Below are 24,876 nucleotides of genomic sequence, written 5' to 3'. Positions count from 1 at the left end.
GAATTTGATAAATACTGAGAGTAAAAATTCGGTTCCAGTTCCAAATAATAATGGGCAAGAATGGAAAACTGTTAGGTATAAAAGAAGGAATGGACCTATTGTTATTGGCAATAATGAAAACTCTGAAATCAGTGGTGTCCCAAAATTTAGTCATCTTCATGTTACTAGGGTAAACCAGCATACAACGGCAGATAATCTTAAGAAGATGTTAGAAAAACACTTTCCAGAAGTGATATGTACGTCCTTAACGCCTAAGCATCCCAACATATATTCATCCTTTAAAGTCTCAATTTTTGAACAACATTTTGGTTTAGCGATGGACCCAAAACTATGGCCCGTAGGCTCTTATGTAAGCAGGTTTTTTATGAAGCGTCCAACACATACTCAAATAAAATGAAGGATGAAGAAACGACCGTTAACCCTCCATCAAATTTTCAAAATAACCTAATTCAACAAGGCACGGTAAGCATGTTTCATGTCAATTTACAGTGTATATCAAATAAAGTCGATATGATCAATGCTTTTCTTGCGGATAAAAAGTTCTATGACGTCATATGTTTTTCAGAGCACTGGCAAACTGAAGAAAATCTAAAATTAATTAACATCTCCGGCTTTTCACTAGCTAACTTTTTCTGTAGGGTTGAAAAGAAGCAAGGTGGCGTTGCAATTTATGTAAAAGAAAATCTTATGTATTCTTCTCTTAATCTAAATGAATATAACGTAGAGCAAACTTCAGAGTTTTGTGCAATTTATATACCTTCAATGAGAACCAATGTTTTAACTGTATACAGATCAGGTAATGGTGACTGTGACTTGTTCTTGGTGAATTTTGAGAATGTTATAGCATTCTTACTTAACAAAGCAGACAAACTGATTATACTTGGGGATTTTAATATAAATTTTAAAATTAAATCTGACTCTTCTTATGATATTCAAAATCTGTTAATGTCTTTTGGTCTAGAAATAACGATAAACGATTATACTAGAATCACATCTCAATCCAGTAGTTGCATCGATAACATTATGACTAACTTTTCTGAAAATATCTACAGAATGGGCGTATTTGAACCTTGTTTCTCTGACCATCGAGCACAATTTATATCTATTGATTCTGATCTTAAAGTTGTTGACACTAATCAATCACTTCAACGGTCTATTACTTCTTCTGGTTTGCAGAAGCTTAAATATGCACTAGCTAGTACAAAGATGGACTTTTTCTATGACACCAATAACGATCCCGATGTCTTGATGTTCTTTTTAACTGAAACTTATAACAACTTAATATTAAAGTTTTTTCCATTAAAAAAAGTACGACAAACTGCTAAAATAACACCCGTGCAATGGTTTAATGACGAATTAAGGTCTTACAGATCTAATCTTTCTCTCATTAAACACATTGCAGATGTCACTAAGGATCCCGATATTTTCAAACTATATAAACAACAAAAATATGAATATAATCGGCAGTTACAAAATGCTAAAAAGTCGGCTTACTCTGGTTTTATTACTAACTCCAATAATAAACCTAGAGACTGCTGGAAAATATTAAACTTCGAAAGAGGCAATACAAGTTCCAGTTCGGTACAACCAGATCTATCTCCAGAAGAAATAAATCAATTTTTTATTACAATCGCAGAGAATATAATTACATCCCTTCCCACTATTAATAACGATATCCTCTTCAGTTACAGAAACTATCCTTCCCCGAGTAAGTCCTTTTGTTTCCGACCCGTTGTGGAAGATGAGATCTCTCAAATAATTAAATCTCTTAATAATTCCAATTGTAAGGACGTTCACGAAATTAATAGCAAAATTTTAAAAGAAACTTACCAAATAGTTTTAACACCTTTCACTCATCTTATTAACTTAATTTTATCAACTGGAGTATTTCCAGAAGCACTAAAGTACTCAAAGGTACTACCTATCTATAAAAAAGGTGATTCCTCGAAAGCTGACAATTACAGACCCATAAGCATTGTTTCTACATTCGGGAAAGTGATTGAAAAGGTGATCAAACAACAATTATATTCTTATTTTGAGTCTAAAAGTTATTTTAGCAACTCGCAATATGGATTCAGAAGTGCTCGTTCTACTACAAACGCGGTATATAATATTGTGAGCGAGGTGATTGAGGGGCTTGAACGTGGCAATCGCATAGCAATTTCTCTCTGCGATTTGTCGAAGGCTTTTGACTGCGTTTCACATGACATTTTGCTCCACAAATTAAACTATTATGGAATCAGAGGTATCCCTCTTAAGCTTATCTCTTCGTACCTATGTGGTAGACACCAGGCTGTAGTGTCTAAAGGTTATCTCTCCGATTTTCGACCCGTAAAACATGGAGTCCCACAAGGTTCGGTCTTGGGACCTCTTTTATTCATTATATATGTCAACGATTTGCCTCATTTCATATCTCCGTACAAATCAGTACAATTTGCGGATGATACGACATACATAATATCAGGTAATAAAAATGAGGATTTAAAAATGGCTTACGAGGAAGTCTCTGATAAATCTAGCACATGGTTTGCTGCGAACAAACTAAAACTCAATACTGAAAAAACGCAGGACTTGATTATATCTGCAAGTGGTTTACATGGCGATCCAGATGACAAAGACACTGCTAAACTATTAGGAATAACCATAGACAATCGATTGAACTGGTCGGCTCATATTTCACAAGTAAAGGCGAAGCTGTCTAGTTCATTGTTTCTTATTCGTCAACTAGCAAGGGTTGTCAACTTTGAGACATTGAAGGTGACATATTTTTCTTTATTTCACTCACACCTAAGCTATGGATTAATCTTATGGGGCAATTCAACAAATGCTCTTCAAATTTTTAGGATGCAAAAGAAAGCTATCCGGATTTTAGCAGGGGTTAGTTATCTGGAACATTGCCGACCTCTCTTCATCAAATTAAAAATTATGCCGCTACCTACTCTACTGTCACTATTTACGAACAAATCGCTCTAGATTGCGTCTTTCAGATAAAAATTGTCTTAATTATAACTACTACAATATTTTACCAAAAGATATTAAACAGCTAAGCTGTAACAGTTTCAAAAAAGTAATAAAAAGGTATCTGTTGAAACATTGCTTTTATTGCTCGGAAGAATATATGACTCATTGCAGAACATCTACTGAAATGCTTACCGTGACACAAAATATTTTTTGTTAATCTATACTCTTGTTTGTGATACATATTTATAAGTTGTGTTTTATATTTCTGTTTTATATACCTTGTGATTTTATATACCTTGTAATTTTTATATTCTTTATTTTGACTTTGTAATTTTGACTTGCTACAAACAATTTTTTTTGTAAAGTAGTTAAATAAATCTATCTATCTCAAATGCGCCTGCAGTTTATTTTTCAGAGAAGGCTGCTTTTATTATATTTTATGGCTTGTTTAGTCTGTTACATTTAAAATTTATAAGGGAGAAAGCTCTGTTTTTAGAAAAATAAAAATATAGCCCAGTCCAATTGACTGAAGCCGTTGAACTTATTTTTACGTCGTTATTTTGGCCTTTTTTTATCCAATCTATGTAAGCAAATTGAAAATTAGTCAACCGTGATAATGGTGAAACAGGACGGGGTTTGAGTCTGGCTTTGATTTAATTTATAATCATGAAAAAGGGTTTTTTCCGCGAAAAAATTTAATTTTTAATCAACACTCTAAATAACTGCACTTAAATTAATTATGGAAGATTGTTTTTTAAAAACGAGTAAACGATGAGCAGGACTTTCTGCTTTTAAGTAATTTTTGTATGGTTTTGAAGTTTAGGAATTTATTTTCACGAAGCAGAAAAGAGTTTTTGCAAAACACTTCACCAATTATGTATTATGATGAGCGACGATGCAGAAGATTTATGGAATGTGAACGTGGAACGAAGCAGCATTTTTAATAACTAGTAAAAACCCCAAATAGAGAATATGTATTTAGCAGATTTGTGCAGATTTAACCATGCGGCCAATGCTCCCTCTAAGGGGAAAATTCACTCATCCCAGATACCTAGGGTATCGAAATAATTGAGCTCTGGTGGGACTCTTTCCGTGTTATCGAGCCCTAGGTGACTTTATACCTGTGGCGGATCTACGGACCTTTGCCTTGGGAGGGGGGAAATTTGCTTTAGGAGGGGGGAGCTTCCAATAAAACACCAATCAAAAGACATAAAAAAGATAAACCCAAACTACATAAACGATATAAATAATATAACTAATGTGCATTAAGTTCCCTTAATTTTCATAACTAGCGAGTTTATTGGGTTGAATTTGTCTGTCTGTGGTTTGAGTTTCAAGTCAGCTAATATATTTTTATGTTTCAACAATTTTTTTCTTTAATTTTGGAACTTGTTAAGAAGGGGGTAAATTTCCCCATTATCCCTCCCTGTAGATTCGCCACTGCTTGATACGCCGGAATATCTCCCAAAGAATCTTCGTACGCATCTGGATGTTGAGAGTAGCACAGCTTTCTGCATGGTCTTGTAAATATGTTCATTTAGACCCAGCTTTTTGATGTTTTCTAAGAGATTCTTTGGGATGACTCCAGTAGTAAAAAGAATAATAGGCATTGCCTGGGTACTTTCCATTCTCCATTGCCTCCCTATTTGTATTTCGAGATCTCTATACTTGGCGATATTTTTGTTGTGATTAACACGCAGATTATTGTTGTTAAGTATCGCCACCTCTATTAATGTTGTTTGCCTACCAAGTTTATTAACAAGTATGAGATCGTGTCTATTGTATGCCATTGATTGGTCTGTGAGCACCGTGTAATCCCAGTATAGCTTGTAGTTGTCGTTTTCAAGAATTCTATCTAGGACGTATTGATAATAAGGGAGATGGTCGATTTGGAGAAGTTTGCTAGCTAGTTATTGGTGAAGAATCTTTAACAATTCGAAACAAAAACAATTAGAAATTAAATTTAGAAAGATGTACTGGTTGATGGGAGAAAATTTCGCTCTTTATATTTACAATAAATTATTATTGTATAGGCAAGTACTTAAACCAATTTGGACATATATGGGATACAATTATGGGGCTGTGCAAAAAAAAGTAACATCCAAATTATACAAGGTTATCAAAATATCGTGTTAAGGAGCATCGTCAACGTTACCTGGTGATCATGGTGATGGTAGATGGGGTACATTTGTGTCCACTTCAGACACTTGTCACTTAGATCTCCTAAGGCAGGTTTTTTATCACCCTTACCATACAGACTAGGTCCATAAGGATCTGGTCTTCGGCGTTTCTTTGCCCACCTTATCCGAACAGCCTAGACTGTACCGAACTCCCATATCTTCTAGAATTAGCAGGGGCTCCAAACCAAATCTGAGTCGTTCCGATTAATCTAAGTAAATGTAGATGCCGTCTAAGTCTACAGTAGACAGTCAGCATACTGGCCATCAGAGAGCATCTTCTACGGCTTATAAGGAGAAGTTGGACTGTAAGACTTTTGGATGGCCCCACTATTTGTCACATACCTCCATCACCGGTGCAAGAATCCTGGAATCTCCACAAAAGAGACTCCCCCGCTGCTTGATACTACCTCGACCAGTACTGAAGGGCAGTGCAATCACAGGTTTAAGTCCCACAGGCAGAGAGGAAGCTCTTCTTGCCAGGGTGTCAGCTCGTGCGTTCCCTTCCTCAGCTGTATGCCCCGGTACCCTTATCAAATTGACCCTATTGGTCAGCGCAACATTAGACAGTGCTCTTTGTATTGATATGATCCTGCCTGCTCAAGCCTCATCTTTCATCTCCTGAGCACATACCAGGATAATTAGAGACTAATGCATGGGAGCATGGAAGATGCAGAGAGCCTGGTAGACTCAAATCCAATTCCGCCATCATATACAGGGTGTTAGTAAATAAGTATGAAAAATTTTAAGGACTAATTCTACATGAAAAATTAATGCCAGTTTGCTCTATAAACATATGTCCGCAAATGCTTAATTTCGGAGATACGGGGTGTTTAAATTTTGATTTCAAACTGCCAATTTATTTATTGCTCTAAGACTAGCTGAGCTATGAAAATGAAATTTGGTGAGTTTTAAGAGGTAGTTATTACAAATTTCATAACATACAATTAAGAATTTTGTATTCATCATTGGCGCGCCTACGGGCAATGGTCTGAATTATTTTAAAGAAAAAAATAGTACGCCATTGAGATATTTCGAATTAGAAATTATTTTTAAATTCCACGTCTAATTTATGATAAAAAACCTTTCTTGCCTTTTTTTCATATGGTGCACCGTTTTTATGCAGAAAAATAAAACATCTTGGCGCATATTTTTCATTTCTTAATACATCATCAAGAACTATCCAATATAATAATACTAAACTAGAACAATAACAGAAAATATTACTAATACCATTTCAACTAGGTACAAAGCTGGAAGAAATGTTTAAAATGATCTCCTTTACAGGTAACAGAAGAAGTTTATAATCATCATTGGCGCGCGTACGGGTAATGGTCTGAATTTATTGAAGAAAAAAATAGTACGCCACTGAGATATGTCAAACTAAAAATCATTTTTGAATTCCTCGTTCAATTGACGACAAAAAATCTTTCTTGCCTTTTTTTCATATGCGGCGCCGTTTTTATGCAAAAAAATTAAACATCTTAACGTTTACAAAGTATTTGAACAAGTTTCTATGCATATGGAAACTACCTCAAATACTTCGTAAGCGTTAAGATGTTTTATTTTTTTGTATAAAAACGGCGCCTCGTATGAAAGAAAGTAAAGAAAGATTTTTTGTCGTAAATTGAACGAGGAATTCAAAAATGATTTTTAGTTTGACATATCTCAGTGGCGTACTCTTTTTTTCTTCAAAAAATTCAGACCATTACCCGTACGCGCGCCAATGATGAATATAAAATTCTTCTCTTATCTGTAAAGGAGATCATTTTAAACATTTCTTGCAGCTTTGCATCTAGTTGAAATCTTATTAGTAATATTTTCTGTTATTGTTCTAGTTTAGTATTATTGTATTGGATAGTTCTTGATGATAGAAATGAAAAATACGCGCCAAGATGTTTTATTTTTCTGCATAAAAACGGTGCATCATATAAAAAAAGGCAAGAAAGGATTTTTATCATAAATTAGACGTGAAATTTAAAAATAATTTTTAATTCGAAATATCTCAGTGGCGTACTATTTTTTTCTATAAAAAAATTCAGACCATTGCCCGTAGGCGCGCCAATGATGAATACAAAATTCTAAATTGTATGTCTAAAAATTTGTAATAACTACCTCCTAAAACTCACCAAATTTAATTTTCATAGCTCAACTGGTCTTAGAGCAATAAATAAATTGGCAGTTTGAAATAAAAATTCAACACCCCGTATCTCCGAAACTAAGCATTTGCGGACATATGTTTATAGAGCAAACTGGTATTAATTTTTCATGTAGAATTAGCCCTTAAAATTTTTCATTCTTATTTACTAACACCCTGTATATTCCAGCAACTGGTAACTTGTCAATTTGGACATATCTTTGAATCAGATGAGTTCGCTTTGACGAATCAGTATGCGTCTTTTTAGCCGTAATATTTTGTAATATTTTGCCGTCTTCTATTTTTTATATTCCGCAACAATTATTTTTAATTTGAGACGTACTTTGAGATGCACTTTGAAAAATGGATTTTCCGCTTACAACAATGTTATTTTCATTTGTCCCTTATGCCAAGTGGTCAACAATTTTCTTGAAGCTTTGACGAATCCAATCCAAACGTTTCATAACGATCTGTCTTACTTTAAAAAAGTTAGAGGTTAATATTTTATTTTCTCGTCTATATATGCACACTTAACAACAACACCGGGGGTTGTTAGCTAGGTTTAGACCATAAACTCGTGGAAGACTTTAGCGCGGCAAAACAGAAGCTGTTCACACCTTGAAAGCTTAAGGTCAAGTTTGAAAATAATTTTTGGAAAATATTTCTTAAATTTCAAATAGGGGGTCTGACGTTTTAAGCTATTGATTATGTAGTCCTAAGGCACAGGGCGAATGAGGGTGAGTTCTATGCACTTTTGGTACAAACACGTCTACAGGAGAATTGTTCCAGGTTAAATTTACTATCAAAACATTAGATTTTAAAGTCAAAAATACTTCTTTTTTACAAAAATATATTCAAAAGAAAAGCAAGAAAAAAACAAGAATGATAGCAATTTTGTCTTTTGTCCCATAACTTTTTTCCACGGGGATATAGGTATAGGCATTGCTTCACAGTAAAAAAACTTCATCCTTTCTCTTTGAAATGACGTTTGGTAAAAGTCTCTATGATTTATAGTTTCCAAAATATTATTTTTCAAAGTTCGCCACTCACAGCGATTTTTGCCCATTTTCATTGTTACTTCTCAAACCTTGTTCCGTAACTTTTTTCTACGTAGCTTTAGGTATATGCAACGCAGCACTTAGAAAGAAAAGTCAATCATATTTAAAATGGTTTATTGTGTAGATGGCTGTATAGCTATTTTTAAGCAAGATACGGTTGTTCAAATTTTATACTTATAATGCTTTTTGATATATTTTACGATTATTTTTAAATTTCTCATTACAACTTTTTTATTATACAGGGTGTCCCGAAAAGATTGGTCATAAATTATACCACACATTCTGGGGTCAAAAATAGTTCGACTGAACCTAACTTACCTTGGTACAAATGTGATCATAAAAAAGTTACAGCCCTTTGAAGTTACAAAATGAAAATCGATTTTTTTCAATATATCGAAAACTATTAGAGATTTTTTATTGAAAATGGACATGTATCATTCTTATGACAGGAAGATCTTAAAACAAAATTAGAGTGAAATTTGTCCACCCCATAAAAAATTTATGGGGATTTTGTTCCCTTCAACCCCCCCCCCCCCAAACTTTTGTGTACGTTCCAATTAATTCATTATTGTGGTACATACCGTTAGTTAAACACAACGTTTTTAAAACTTTTTTGCCTCCTAGTATTTTTTCGATGAGCCAGTTTTTATCGAGATGCGGTTTCTTTTTCAATATATTTACGTAAAAATTTTATGGGGGTTTTGTTCCTTTAAACCCCCAAATGTTTGTGTACGTTCCAATTAAACTATTATTGTGGTACCATTAGTTAAGGCTATGGGTACATAATTCGCAAATATTTTACGTGTATCCCTACTTTTTCTGTCTTTACACGGCAAATTACGTGTAGTAAAATTCACACTGGTATTGATATGTAAACATTACTAGAATGTCATTCTACTTGAAAATGTCATCATTAATTTAAAGAGATGGGTTTTGAATGTTCTTGGATAACTGTTATTTTTATAATTGGAAATTATTAATTCAGTTAATAAATGTGATAATTTTTTCACTAACTATGTATTCAGTGATTGTAATAATTTATTTGTACAACAAAGACTAATACTCAATCGAGAAAAGAAGAAAAGTGTTAAAGTGATTTTTTAATAATATATTGTTATGGAACGCTTACAATTTTGAACATCTTTAACAACAAAATACTTGGATCACAGAATATATTATCCTGATGTATTCTCTGCTTGGATCTTCCACAAATAATACACAATAAAGAACTTTTTATTAAGTTCACGTCTTAAATCAATTATTTATCAAATACACTATATTTCAATAATATTTAATTAATAACTCAACATATTCCCGATGCAATGTCAAATATTTAAAATTGTCACTGATTGTCAGTGTCTGACTGACAATATATGCTGACAATATTATATTCGGCTGAGTGCGTTGTAAGACAAAGATAGATTTGGAAAATATTACCACGGCATTATGTTTACTTTTTTCGAATCCTGAAAAAACCAATAAATATTTTTGAAAAATTTAAACGCAGAATGAAAGACTAAATTATTACCGAGGGCCGAAAGTCCCTTAGAATAAATAAAAAGTTTATTTTGAATAATATATTTGAAATTAAAAATCACACTAAATTTTCTCTTAGTTTTTCACCCCTGTAACTTATTAAAATAAACATTATAGAAGTTCTCAGGGACTTTCGGCCCTCGCTAATAATGTGATCTTTCATTCTGCGTTTAAATTTTTCAAAAATACTTATTAGTTTTCTCAGGATTCGAAGAAAATGAATCCCCATTTGGATAGCATTGCAGCCGAAAATACGTACCGATCCTCTTAAACACAATGTTTTTAAAACTTGTACCTCTTAGTCTTTTTTTCATAAGTCACCTTTTATCGAGATGTAGCTTCTTCTTCGAAATATACCTAAAAATGTAAATTATAAATAAATTTTCAGATTATTAACAGGTCTCTATAATCGTACTTAACCATATACTAATATGTGGTTGATTCGACAAATATTCAAAATATCTCGATAAACACTGGCTTATCGATAAAGTACTAAGAAGCAAAAAGTTTTTAAAACAGCGTGTTTAACTAATGGTACCACAATAATAATTTAATTGGAACGTACACAAAAGTTTGGGGTAGGTTTAATGCAACAAATAAAAATTTTATGGGGTGCACAAATTTAACTTTAATTTTTTTTTAAGATGTTGCTGCCATAAAAGTACCACGTGTCTATTTTCAATAAAAAACTTCTGAGGGTTTTCGATATATGAAAAAAAATCAATTTTCATTTTGTAACTTCAAAGGGATGTAGCTTTTTTTGTGTGCACTATTGTATATAGGTAAGTGAGGTTCAATCAACCTATTTTTGACCCCAGAATTTGTAGTTTAATTTATGACCAATCTTTTCGGGACACCCTGTATATTTAGATATGTTAAAAATATGAATTTCGCCCAAGAATAAAGTACCTTTATATTTGACAATATCGAAAAGTGTTATTAAGAAAAGGTATTTGGAATTAAAAATTATGTTATAATATGCAATTATATTCTTTTAATTGAAAATAATAAAAAAAAATTAAAAAGGTACCCTTGGATATCCTACAGATATCTTGTTTAAAAATAGTCCTAGAATTTTTTGTAATACACCATTTTTAAGTAAAGAAAATAAACTTTTTTATTCCACAATGTATATACCTAAATGTACAAGAAAAGAAGTCATAATGAAAAATTTAAAAAATAATCATTAAAAATATCAAAAATCATTAAAAGTATAAAACCTTGAAAAAGCATAACTTGCTTAAAAATAGCCATATAATCTTATACAATAGACCATTTTAAAGGAAAATTTACTTCTCTTTCTACTAAAGGCACCATTGCATATTAATGCATATACCTAGAAATTCGTAGAAAAAAGTTAAAGAAAAATGTTTGCGAAATAATAGGGAAAATGGCAAAAAATTTGTGAGCGGCGAAATTTGAAAAATTCTATTTCGGAAACTATAAATCCTAGAGATTTTTTCCTAACTTCGTTTTAAAGAGGAAGGATGGATGTTATTTTTCGCTGAAGCAATGCTATATCCCTGTGGAAAAAAGTTATGGGGCAAAAAACAAATTTGCCTTCTTTCGTGTTTTTTTTTCTTGCTTTTCTTTTGAATAAATTTTTGTAAAAATAAATATTTTTGACTTTTTTTTTATTAAAACAATATACAGGGTGAGTCACCACTAACCGGACGGAAGATTACAGCGAAATGGTAAAATATTTGAAAAAATTTTTAAATTAGTAGTTTGTAAGTTGATAAAATCTACATTTTAAAATTATTTTGAAATATACAGGGTGTCCCAGTAAATGGCGGCGTATCAAAGTTTTATTTTTTCTTATGGAACACCCTATATTTTATTGCATTTTTTAATTGTCCGCAAAAAATAAGGTATAGTTTCATAAGGCTTCCCTATACCTATGTACAGAGTGTTCTGAGTTATGTTGACTTTTCTTAAAATGTAAAGTTTTAAAAGAAGGCTTATTTTCAAGTTATTTAAGAAATTATAAAAAAATTACTTTTACATTTAAATATTTAGATATTGGTTGAATGTATTTTATGATTATTTATTACACATTTATTTACAGGGTGTTCAAAATTTACAGTTTCATTATTGGATTATTCAATGTGTCATATGATGGTTATTTTAAATAAAACACCAAGTATATTAATAAATTATTGTACTAAGCACAGGTTCCTCTTTCGAATGGTATAGGGATGTTCTATAACTAGGAGTCATAGTTTTTGCGTAATTTACAATTTTCTTAAACGGTAAATTGGTTTTAAAAATAATATTTATAGTCACAATCGATTTTCAAACTGTACGAAATAAATGTTTGTTTACTGTATCATAATGAAATCAAAATTACGTCTATTTACTAGACCATTATTATGAAAAGTAGGTCTGTATACAATACATTAAAAAATCAGGATCTTCCATAAAGTTTAAAGTCCATAAACGATAAGTTAAATATTTATCATAATCCTGTTTGGTCTAATACTGGTGTAGTTGAGTTTTATATGGATAATAGTGGTTTCTCTTAAGTATTCTAACAGTCGTTTGACTGATTTACAATTCACCCGAAATTTTTTCTTTACTAGTATTTGGGTTTTCCGTAACAGAAAGCAGGACATCAAGCTCCTTGACGTCATCACAAATAACTGGTTTATTTTTATTTAACTTTCCGTGTGAAACATTACCAGTAGCACGGAATCTATTGAAATCTCTCAAAAACGTCCTTTTTTGGGTGTCTTCTATTAGGATACTTTTGAGCGTAAACTTAAGAAGGTAAGATACAATTTGGCAAACACTCCCCAATGCAAAGTACCATGTCTACTCTTTCGTAGATAACGTGATTATTCATTTTTAGGAACAATTAAATTTGAATATCATACACGGATGTTTATATTTTTAATAATTACCAGACCCTACTGTCATACAATGACAATGTCATACAATGAGATACATCTTTTGTTTTAAACTCGATTTACAGATTAAGAATTTAAATAATTGTAAATTACGCAATAACTATTAGACCTAGGTATAGGACATTCATATACCATTCGAAAGAGGTGACTCCGTTTAGTATAAGGGTATATTAATATACATGGTGTTCCATTTAAAATAAGCATCATATAACGCCAGTGGCGGCTCCTCTTTGAGGCCGCATGGCCGCGCGCCCTCCCAGATATAATGTTGGTTAAAAAATTCTGATACAACCAACTTCAACATTTTCTATTCTAATTTTAATTTGTTGAAATTCACATAAAAAGACTGTCTGATATTTTTTCGACGCTCAACCAGCTTGTCATAGCTTTATAGGACGTAGGCGATGGTTGAGACCACGTTGAGAGGGCACGCACGATATTTGGGCGCAAGAGAAGTGCGGCCACGTAAAACCATAGCAATCGAGGACGGTCGACCAACACTCCCACTCATCTTCAGACGTTGCGTGATGTTGCATTTTGGCCGCACTTCTTTAGCGGCCTCAGTGAGCAAGAAAGCACGCGGCAAGAAGCTTTGCAAGCAGTTATCTCTGACAACAATAAAGCGAAAGCAGTGGAAAAGTTTGCAGTAGTAGTGTTTAAAGTTTCACTTATTCTTATTACGTAAGTACACATATTTTTCATATTATAACACATGGGCTAATTAGAACGAATTTATTTTAGCATCATGAATACTGTTCATAATATATTAAATACGAACTTTTCCAATCTGCCACTTGAAGATAAGTTAAAAATTAAAGAATTGGGTAGGCCGTTGCCAAATTTGAAGTTAACGCAAAGCAGAAAACAGAAGTTTCACCCGCCATTTTTCAAGAGACATTTATACAAGAAATAATTGGATTTGTGGTTGTGACGTTTCGAATTTATTGTACTGTTTCCCGTGTTTATTACTTTACAATGCCGGATCAGGGATGGACCGAAATTGGGCAAGAACAGGGATAAAAGATCTTCACCACCTTCCTGCAAAAATAAAAAAACATGAATCGTCTCGTGGTCATATTAATTCATGCACAGGGTTCGCATTGCTTGGCAAAGTCAATATTTTAACACAATTGAGTTCTGCATACAGGGAGTCTTTAGTACTACACAATAATAAAGTCAGAAAAAACCGACACATTTTGAAAAGAATTATTAGCTGTGTAAAATTTTGCGGTTCTTTTGAACTAGCACTTAGAGGTCATGACGAAAGCGAGGGATCTGAAAATCGAGGAATATTTAGAGAGTTGATAGATTTTACTGCAGAGTTGGATGCTACACTTAAAGAACATTTACAGAAAGCAACTGTGTTTAAAGGAACCTCCAAGACCATACAAAATGATATTTTGGACTGTATGCTACTAGTTTGTCGGGAAGAAATTTCCCATCAAATTGAAAAGGCCGACTTTTTATCTATCCAATGCGATGAAACCACCGATGTCTCAAATAATTGTCAAATGGTATTGATATTACGGTATTTCTACGAAGATTCCATTTATGAAAATTTTTGGGGCTTTTTAAGGGTTATGGATAAAACAGCAGCTGGGTTAAAAACCTGCATTGAAAACGAAATAGATCCGTTAATTTTAAAAACTCCTCAAAAACTAATAGCGCAAACTTATGATGGTGCAAATGTTATGAGCGGTTCTACCAGCGGTGTTCAAATCCAAATTAAACAGAAATATCCCAGTGCACATTTTATACATTGCTATGCCCATCAATTAAACCTAATTATGCAGAAAGCCGCATCGCAAAACCCTAAAGTGCGAGTGTTTTTTAATAATCTATCAGCTATCCCATCGTTTTTTTCAAATTCTTCCCATCGATGCGATATTTTAGAAGAAATAGTAAATAAAAGATTACCGAGAGTGGCCGTCACTAGATGGAACTATAATATTCGTACGGTTAATTCTGTATATGAAAATCGTGAGAAACTTATAGAAGTTTTTGAAGAGGTCGAGGACAGATGTGAAAAGAGTGTTACTCCCAATGAGGCTTCTGGCTTGAGGCGAGCGTTAGAAGATCCAGAATTTATGTTTTGGTTAACGATTTTCCATAAAGTCTTGCCGCAAGTCGATATACTTTATAATCAACTCCAATCAAGAAATAAGGACAGTGTTGAATTGAAGAAGGACTTAGAAATTTTTGAGCAAAGTATTACCAACATTCGAAATGATACTGATGAAATTAAAGATGAAATTAAAATTTTAATTAAATTACACTGGCGCACCAACGCACTTGTCTTATCCGAAGAATCGAGCTGTGAATGTGTGGTTTGGTAGCAGACAACAAGCATTAATAAATACTATTTTCACATATTTCATTTTATATTCAATTTTTGCAGTAAATCTATATATATTATCTATTTTGGTACTTTTTGACTACCTTTTTGACTAATTTTTATATATTTTCACATGTTATGGGTCAAAAAGTATTACCAGTTTCAATAATTTAATTATATATTTCAGCATAATTGATTTAAAATACATTTACAGTTGCAAATATTGGTATTTTTAACATTTTGATATTTTTTACCTACTTTTTTTTTGGCTAATTTTTATGATAGGACCTTGATAGTAATGTCCACATGGTGTTTTTTCTGTTTTTTCAATTTAACCAGTTTTTTTTGGTAGTTCTTCTTTAATTACTCTTATTTTGTCGTAACTTTCCAAAACCCAAGAGAATTTTTCCATTTATTGTCATATTTTCTGTACTTTTTATACGTACTATTTCTTCTATGTTCTTTTCATAGGTACTTCTGTGTACTCTAAAGTGCATTTAAATCTTGTTTTATTACTTATTTTCAATTACTTTTTACTTATTCTTATATTTCCTAGTTGTTTTCATTTTGTACAACTACCAAAAATTTTGTTGTTTCCGTCGAACTTTCTGTTCGGATGGTATATACTACTTTACTTGTATAGTAAAGACTAGGACAATTTTCAACTTCTTTTCTTTCATTGAGGTATTTTATTCTTATTCTTCTTCTTTACGTATTCAGAATATTAATTTAAATCATTCTTCTTCTTCTTGTGTTGAATCTCAAAAAATTTTTTGTTCGTAAATCTTGATATTTTACATTTTTCAATTTTTTGCATTAGTGCACTTATATTAATTATGATAAACATCATATTTAACATCTTTTTTATTTAACAATGCCCTATTTATCTATATATTATTGTTTTATTATTTTATTTTGGGTGTTGTACTGATTTTTGATACAGATTAGCACGAAAGCCTCATCCGGCACTTATAAGTTGTGTATGGCTTATATATAGCTGCATAGACACCTAGTGTTTTTTTTCCTAGGGTACATATAAGTTATCCATAGGGTTGGGCCAGATCTATTGAGTCTGAGTTCCGTTTTTTTGGTCTTAATGACTGTTGATATACAGTTTAATGCTGTATATTATTTTTAGGATGATGTCTTTTATAAATTTTTTCTTTTGGAGTTCAAACAATTCTATGCATATCTACTTTTAGAAATCTGGTGTAGAATTGTGGCGCTTTGAAGTATGATTGTAGTTTAGCTACTAGCATTTGTTATTTTCCATCTTTGCAAATCATATTTATGCATTTTTATATCTATATTTTTTTCTTTAGTGTAGATCCCTGGTATGTATTTGATGGAAGTAGCATTTGCATTATGTATCATTATCTCTCTCTCTCTTTATTAACTTATTGGTTAAGTCTTTTAGGACTGGTTTTATGCAGTTTTTTCAAACCCTTTGGTGTAGAACTTTGTCTTATTGGCTTTCCATATAGTTGGTACTTATTTTTTTTAATGGTTTATCTATAGTTGCACTTGCATTTCTTTTTATCATATTATACTTATGTTATCTTTATCTACTTATATGCTTTTACTCACCTTATCATATTGATTATTATATATTATTACCTTACTTTAGGTACTTGTTATCCGAGTACTTGTTATTTTGTTCGAGATTCAGTTGTTGTTAGTAGCTCCAATAGCTATTTATTTATTTTATATAGGATGTGATATCCCTAATATTTACTTAAATTTGGTTATAATATGCCTTTTACTTTATATAAATACCTGAATATTTGCAATTCATTTTTATAAATAACAACATTATTTGGCTTAGGTCAACTTATTTACCTTTAATTATTACTTACTTGGATTTTTAGTTGAATTTGATTAATACTTACACTTTATATAAATCTTTATAATTTTAAATTGATTTCATACTTTTTTAAAGTACATTTATTTTTTTTTCCAGAGATAGATATTCTCTGATGTCATTTATTTATAATGAATAAATATTTTACAGTGTGATGAATACTACAATTCATTGGGTAATATTTTTATTTTCCCCAGAGTAACATCTGAAAATTATTTTGGTACTTTAAAATTTTTTATGAATAATAATTTAAATTAACGATATACATTGACTTAATAATTACTTTATTATGAGTATTTATTTTTGATTTGTTTTGAACGATTACTACAGCATATATTTATTTCTGGTTAGAACTTTGTCTTCTTATTTTCTGTGAGAAAAATTTCTCACCTGTGTTCGAAATTTTTCTGATGAGTGGAGGGAGTGTGTAACATTCCTGTTTTCTTTGAGAAAAATTTCTCACCTGTGTTCAAAATTTTTCTGATGGGTGAGAGGAGTGTGTAACGTTACAAACGTCACATCTTTGATATTTTATTTTTAAAATAATTATTTTACCTTATTTTCTTTAATATTTCATTAATAATTATCTTCTTCTAATTGGTTTACCCATTTTCCCCTTTAAAAATCGGTTGGCGCTCTCTTTTATTACCCTCTTTTATTATCTTCTATTTAATATATCTCTTTCATTTAAATCATCATACTGAACATACATCGTATATTCATACTCTCCAAATATCTGTATTTTCAATACGGAACATGCCGCTACTTCATAGTACTTGGTTGTCATTTTAAATGTCGTTTTCAATGACAGTGTCACTTCATCGACTTGACCCCCTACTCCCTGACATACACTGGAAGGGAAAAATTAATCCTTAAAAAGGCATGTAATTCGAAAAATAAATCATTTCTATTTCATCAAATCATCTCTTGGGGTAAGGATAACATTATATTGTGATTATATTTCTCCGTCTAACAGTTTTTCTAATTGTTTTTTATCTAACCTAACTTCCAATGTCAGACCATGTGTTCTGATATTTTAGTTTCAAATATAATTATCTTTTAATTTACATGTATGCACGTTTAGTAATCAGAATTTTAACTATTCTCATCTAAATTTCATTTGATTTATTCTTGTCATCTGCTACTCTTTCTGACGATTAGAACGGCAGATGGCACACGTTGGTTTTTCTTCTTGATGATTGATATGTGTCTCTATTTTATAGTTTTTTGGAAAGAAACCACTTTTCTCCCTCCGGGAGTTTCAACAACCCTCAAATCGCCGGCGATACAACAACGAGGACCATGTCATCAGGGCTGCAACCACATAACCAAGACTGCAACGACCAACATCCGTAGGCCTGGTGGAATACAACACCTACAACCCCAGAGCCCGTTGCAGAACCAGCAGCAGTACCATACGACATCAAGAAGATACCATCAGCTACCAAAAGCCATAAGTATAATCCAGAATTGTTAGTTTTTGGCAAGAATTTAAATACATTTGTTAATGCAATTTACAAGTCATTTTATTTATTATATCTTTATGAACAATAAACATGATTAGTTAAAATATATTGTTTTGTTTGCTTCCATTCCAATTTTCATAGTTCATATCTGAGGTTGGGACAAGACCAACACACACCTGAGTGACTGAGCTAAGCTAAGGGTGTAACGATGGCTATCTTGGTTAGTTGGGGTAATATTTTCGAATATTGTTTCAATTAGCTGGGGTAGTCTATCGCTTACTCGTTACAAAGTTTTGAATCAAATTTTGAAAGTGCTAAAAGAAGAAGAACTGATGATAATATGCGAAGTGTTATTGCCAAGAAGGTGTGTGATGTAATAACAACACAAATGAAGGAAAGGTTCTCTTATCGGGGCCATTTGCAAGCGGCTGAACTATTCAACAAAGACATGTACTCAAAATATTCGAAAACTTTTCCAGTTAATATTCTAGATGCTGTAACTACTTGTTATCCCGTGTTATGCAAGACCAGATTAAAGACTGAATTAGAAGTAATATATTCGAGGCCAGACTTAAAAGAAATTGTTGGAGCTATGAACATTCTCACGTTTATGTTAGAGAATAATCTTGCCGAAACCTTTGCAGAAACAATAATGGTGTTAAAAATTATTGTGACAACTCCAACGACAACTGCAGAATCGGAACGTTGTTTTTCAACCCTTAAGCGCATAAAAACATTTTTGCGAAACACAATGCTTAATGATCGACTAAATGCCCTAGCTATGATGTCCATAAACCGAAATTTACTTCATGATGGGATCAATGATTTCGAGGAAAAAGTTATGGAAAAATTTATTGCTATGAAAGACCGTAGAGCCGATTTTAATTTTAAAAAGTAATTGTAATGTATTAATTATTACGAACGCAATGTTGTAGTGTATTTCTTGAATAGAACTATTAAACTATTATAAATCAAATTTGTTTGTATTTGAAAATTTAAATATGTAGTAGGTACCTAGTTCCTGTAAGTTGTACCTAACTATTTTATTTTGACCAGAGCCGAAAGTCGGTAAAGTTGGTTTTTCCCATAATTTGAGAAATTTGCCGACCAGCCCATCGTAAAAATTATTGCCCCTATTTGAGTATTGCCCTTCATTGCGTTTACCTGCGTAACGCCAATTTAATGTTTTCTACGAACTTGAAACCGTTTGCCGCGTCAAAAGCTTTGCCGTCATATTTGCCCATCTGCGTATATAAACCTACAATAGTTCTCAGCAAACATTCTAGGGAAAAAATTGCAAAGACACCGTTCAAATAGTAAATGGAAATCCACTTTGCACCCGATAGAAAAATGAAAACCCGCTGCCCCTGATCAAATTCCTACTAAATCCCTGAGGGCAAATTTTTGTGTGCAATTGTTATTATCTGCGCCCTCCCTGCTCAAATTCCACGAGCCGCCACTGTATAACGCATTGAATAATCCAATAATGAAACTGTAAATATTGAACACCCTGTAAATAATTGTGTAATAATTAATCATGGAATATATTTAACCAATATCCGACTATTTAGATGTAAAAGTATTTTTTTCATAATTTCTTAAATAACTTAACAATAAGCCTTCTTTTAAAACTTTACATTTTAAGAAAAGTCACCATAACTCAGAACACTCTGTACATAGGTATAGGGAAGCCTTATGAAACTATACCTTATTTTTTGCGGACAATAAAAAATGCAATAAAATACAGGGTGTTCCATAAGAAAAAATATAACTTTGATACGCCGCCATTTATTGGGACACCCTGTATATTTCAAAATAATTTTAAAATGTAGATTTTATGAACCTGCAAACTACTAATTTAAAAAAAATTTCAAATCTTCTACTATTTCGCTGTAATCTTCCGTCCCGTTAGAGGTGACTCACCCTGTATATATGTATATGTAGGCTATACACTCCGTGCGGAGTTGGAGCCACTCTTATTGAGCTCATTGACTCATTTATTGTGGTGAGTCACTCCACATTCTTTCTTCTCTCAAGTTAACTAGTCTAATCTAGGGTTCCTCTTAGCGTCCTCTGTTATTTTCCTCCATATGTCCCGGTCCTGTATTTTCTGTCTCCACTTCCAATCTTTTTATGTCCTCCAATATCTGGTCTTCCCACCTGTTTTTTGGTCTTCCTTTCGCCCTTGTTATATTTGGGTTCCACATTGTAACTTTTCTTACATCTTTTTCTTCTCCCATTCTTCTTAAGTGTCCATACCACCGTAGTCGCTGGGTTTTTATAGCTTTCACTATGTCCTCGCCTCCTAGTATGTTTCTTATTTCTAAATTCAAGAGCCTTTCATAATCTTCGTGCACTGTTTTCTTTGGTCCATAAATTCTTCTTACCATTGTTCTTTCAAATATTTTTAACATTTCTTCTTCCCTCTTTGTTAGGCTCATGGTTTCTGCCCCATGTATCACCACTGTTCGAATTGCTGTTCTATATACTCGGATTTTCGTAACCCTGCTGATTTTTTTGTTTTTTAAAATACTTTTGTATTTATAATATGCTCTATGACCCGCTTGTATTCTGTTGGTAATTTCTATATTTCTTTCATTTTTGTTGTTAATTGTGACTCCCAGGTATTGAAAATTACTGACTATTTCAAAATTATAATTTCCGATTTTTATATTTCTTTCCTCTGTATCTTTCTTTTTCCTCTCTATTTTCATGTATTTAGTTTTCTCTTCATTTATTGTTAAGCCTCTTTTCACCGCTTCCTTTTCAATTTGTCTGGTTATGTCATCTAAGGTTCTTTTGTCTCTTGCCAGCACCGCTAGGTCATCAGCATATGCTACTATCTGGATTGAATTGTTGGTGATCGTCCCATTGAGTTTGCACGTCTTAATTATGGCGTCTAATGTTATGTTAAAGAGCGTAGTTGACAGCCCATCTCCTTGTCTTACTCCTGCATTGTATTCGAATTCTTCTGTTGTTCCTTCCTGCGTTAATACGGATGCCTTTGATTCTTTCATCGTCATTTCCATGAGTCTTATTATCTTTCCAGGTACTTCTATATTCCTCATATCGTTTACTACTTCTGGCCTCTTAATACTGTCAAATGCTTGCTTGAAGTCAATAAAGAGGATATGCAGCCACATGTCATATTCATAGAATTTCTCGACTGTCTGAGTCACTATGTGTATGGCATCTACGGTAGATCTTCCTTTCCTAAAACCATTTTGATTCTCCCCTATTTTTATATCTGTATGCTCCATCAATCGTTTATTTATCATTGTGGTCAAGATCTTATAAACTACATTTAGAAGAGTAATACCTCTGTAGTTTTCACAAACTTTTGGGTTTCCTTTTTTAAATATCGGAACCATTAACCCTTTTTCCCATTCTTTAGGCATTGATTCTTTTATCCAAATCTGTTTAATTAGGTTATGCAATCTTTGCTGTATGGCTGTTCCTCCATATTTAATCAACTCATTAACTAGACAGTCTGTTCCCCTTGCTTTATTTTGTTTTAGTTGGTTTATCACTTCGTTAAATTCTTCTGCCGTTGGTATGTTTTGTTCAGGCCGTTCTTCTTCTGTTATTTCCAAAACTTCATCTTCATTTGCTTGTATATATTCTTGCGTTAAGAGATTTTTGAAATAATTTTGCCACTCTTTCTTTTCTATTGTTGCCATATTTAATTTTTTATTTTGCTTGTTAATATATTTATACAGCTTGCCGTTGTTTTTTGTGTCTTTTTCCAGTGCATCCATGGTTTCTTCAATCCACCTCACCTTTTTGTGTTTTATTAGTTTTGTGGTATCTCCTCTGATTTTTTGGTATATTCTGTAATCATCTGTGACTCCCGTTCTTAACCATTTGAGTCTTGCTGATTTTTTCTTCTTTAATATTTCTTCGCACTCATTGTCGAACCAGTCATTCATTTTTTCTACATAGTTTCTTCCTAGCACTGTATCTGCTGTGTTTTCTATACTTTTTCGTATATTTTGCCAGTCTGTTTTAATGTTTTCATTTTCTATATTTTCCAATAGCTGTTGTTCCATTTCTTGTTGATATTGCCGTTTCTTTGTTTTTAACTCTTCTATTCTCCATCTCTTCCTTTTGTTTTCTTTTTCTCCATATCTATCATTCTTAGCTTAAGCTTTGCTATTAAAAGGAAGTGATCAGATCCCACATCCGCGCCTCGATTAGAGATGCATCAAGTCAAACTAATTTGATTTTACTCATCAAACTTGACTTGACTTGGAAACCAAACCTTTTTTGTAAAAAAGTTTGACTTGACTTGATTTCGATATCTTTAGGTTTGACTTGAAATCAAACTTCTTCAAACAGTTTGAAGTTTGAATATCATATTGCGCAACGTGTTTATTTCTAATTCTAATTGATAGCCTTTTGTTTTGAGTTATTTGGATTGGTCTGAACCTGTACACTGCTAATATGTATATGATTGGCTTGTTTGTTACGTTCGTTTTGAAGTGTATACATTGTGCGATAATGTCTGAACCTGAACCTTTTTCGGATCAGAATCCGTACCAGAACAAATTGAATCTGATTTTGAAGGAATTCACACTGCAAAAATTAAGAGAAAAAATCTGTAGACGAAACAGAATTAATTAAGAAAACGCAATATACTGATTTATTTGATGTTACTGCAGGCAATTGAAAAACAATGAAAATTGCAAAGTGCATAATATGTAAAAATAAAGAACAGCGTTATAAAATGGCAAATAGTGGAACTAGTTCATTAAAACGACATCTGATTCAAAATTACAAAAAATTCATTGAACCTGCTCTGTCAAAATATATTTATATTTTGTTGTTCCTTCATAAATTTTTGTTGAAGTAGATTAAATTACACTTGGTATGATAAAAAACCATGCAACGAATTTTTTGTTGTAATCTATTGGTAACACTCAAATAAAAATATAAAAAAGTTAATCTTCTTAGCCTTCTATCGTCCACGTTTGGACATAGGCCTCTCCCAACTCCTTCCATCGGTCTCTATCCTGAGCAACATATTTCCAATTCGTTCCGGCTACTCTTTTAATATCATCAACCCATCTCATCTGTGGTCTTCCTCTCGGTCGTTTACTTTGGTAAGGTCTCCAATGTTGTATCGTTGCATTCCAACGTTGGTCTTTTTGTCTAACAGTGTGGCCTGCGAAGCTCCATTTAAGTTTGGCAACTTTTGTTGTTATGTCCTCGACTTTTGTTTTTGATCTTACCCAGTCGTTCCTCTTTTTATCTGACAGTCGTATACCTAACATTGCTCTTTCCATAGCTCTTTGTGTTGTGGCTAGTTTATTCATATTTGCCTTGGTTAGGGTCCAGGTTTGACACCCATATGTCATGATAGGAAGGATGCACTGGTTGAACACTTTGGTTCTCAAATATTGAGGTATTTTGCGGTTCTTAAGTATCCAACCAAGTTTTCCAAATCCTGCCCATGCTAGTCTCGCTCTTCTATTAATTTCCGCACTTTGGTTTTCTTTGTCTAGTTTCAGGATTTGGCCTAGGTAGATATATTCCTGGATTTTTTCTATCTCACTGCCATTTATAGTTATGCGTCTGGGGTCATCTGTGTTTGTCATTATTTTTGTTTTCTTCATGTTCATTTTCAGGCCGACGTATTGGGAGCTGCCTGCGAGTTCCTCCATCATAATTTGCAGTTCCTCGAATGAGCTCGCTATAATCACAATGTCGTCAGTGAATCTGAGGTGGTTTAGCTTCTTGCCATTAACGTTAATCCCATAGGTTGACCAATTTGTCGTTTTGAAGACGTCTTCTAGTGCTAGGTTGAAAAGCTTTGGCGATATTACGTCTCCTTGTCTCACGCCTCTCTTAATAGGGATGGGATTTGTATTTTCGTCTAGTTGTACTATCATAGTTGCATTTTCATATATATTATGTATTAGTTGTCTATATCTCGAATCTATTCTACAATTATTAATAGCTTGTTCTATGGCCCACATCTCGATACTATCAAACGCCTTTTCATAGTGAAAAAAGTGAATAGAATGCATGAAATAATCAATGATTACCGATAAAACGAAACTTGCCAGCAATCAATTTTAGGCGTAAATAGATTCTTGAATTTAGGACTCTATTTTGACTTAATCGCTGCCTGTATCAAGTTACTTTCATATGGGACTGATTATATTTATAATTTTGTTATCTTATTTCGCAACTAACATTTCTATGTCGACAAAAAGTATAAATCTACAAAATAAATCATTTTTCAAACTCTTTCAAACTAGTTTGACAAACAGTTTGGATTTTCAAACCTGTAACCATTTACCAGTTTGACTTGACTTGAATTATTTGTCAGAAGGATTGACTTGAGTTTGACTTGAAATTAAGTCAAACTCAAGTCAATTTCAAACATTCAAGTCAAACTTGTGCAACTCTAGCCTCGATATGACCTTACATC

The 24,876-nt window shown here is 32.6% G+C and overlaps 1 protein-coding gene and 1 long non-coding RNA gene across 2 annotated transcripts; both read left to right on the top strand.

Annotated features, from left to right (window-relative positions):
• Positions 1 to 393: 393 nt before the first annotated feature.
• LOC126882702 (uncharacterized) lies at positions 394 to 13,691 on the top strand. Its single transcript, XM_050647683.1, has 2 exons — positions 394 to 1,904; positions 13,520 to 13,691. Exons 1-2 carry the CDS (start codon positions 394 to 396, stop codon positions 13,689 to 13,691), a joined length of 1,683 nt encoding a protein of 560 aa, XP_050503640.1.
• A 3,377-nt stretch (positions 13,692 to 17,068) lies between these two features.
• On the top strand, positions 17,069 to 18,487 carry LOC126882463 (uncharacterized). Its single transcript, XR_007697357.1, has 2 exons — positions 17,069 to 17,906; positions 18,198 to 18,487. It is a non-coding gene; the product is annotated as an uncharacterized LOC126882463 (long non-coding RNA).
• Positions 18,488 to 24,876: the final 6,389 nt, after the last annotated feature.

The sequence above is a fragment of the Diabrotica virgifera genome, chromosome 3, assembly GCF_917563875.1.
Source record: "Diabrotica virgifera virgifera chromosome 3, PGI_DIABVI_V3a".
NCBI lineage: Eukaryota > Metazoa > Arthropoda > Insecta > Coleoptera > Chrysomelidae > Diabrotica > Diabrotica virgifera.
The sequence above is the reverse complement of the archived record's forward strand: the minus strand, read 5'-3'. Positions and strand labels throughout refer to the sequence as shown.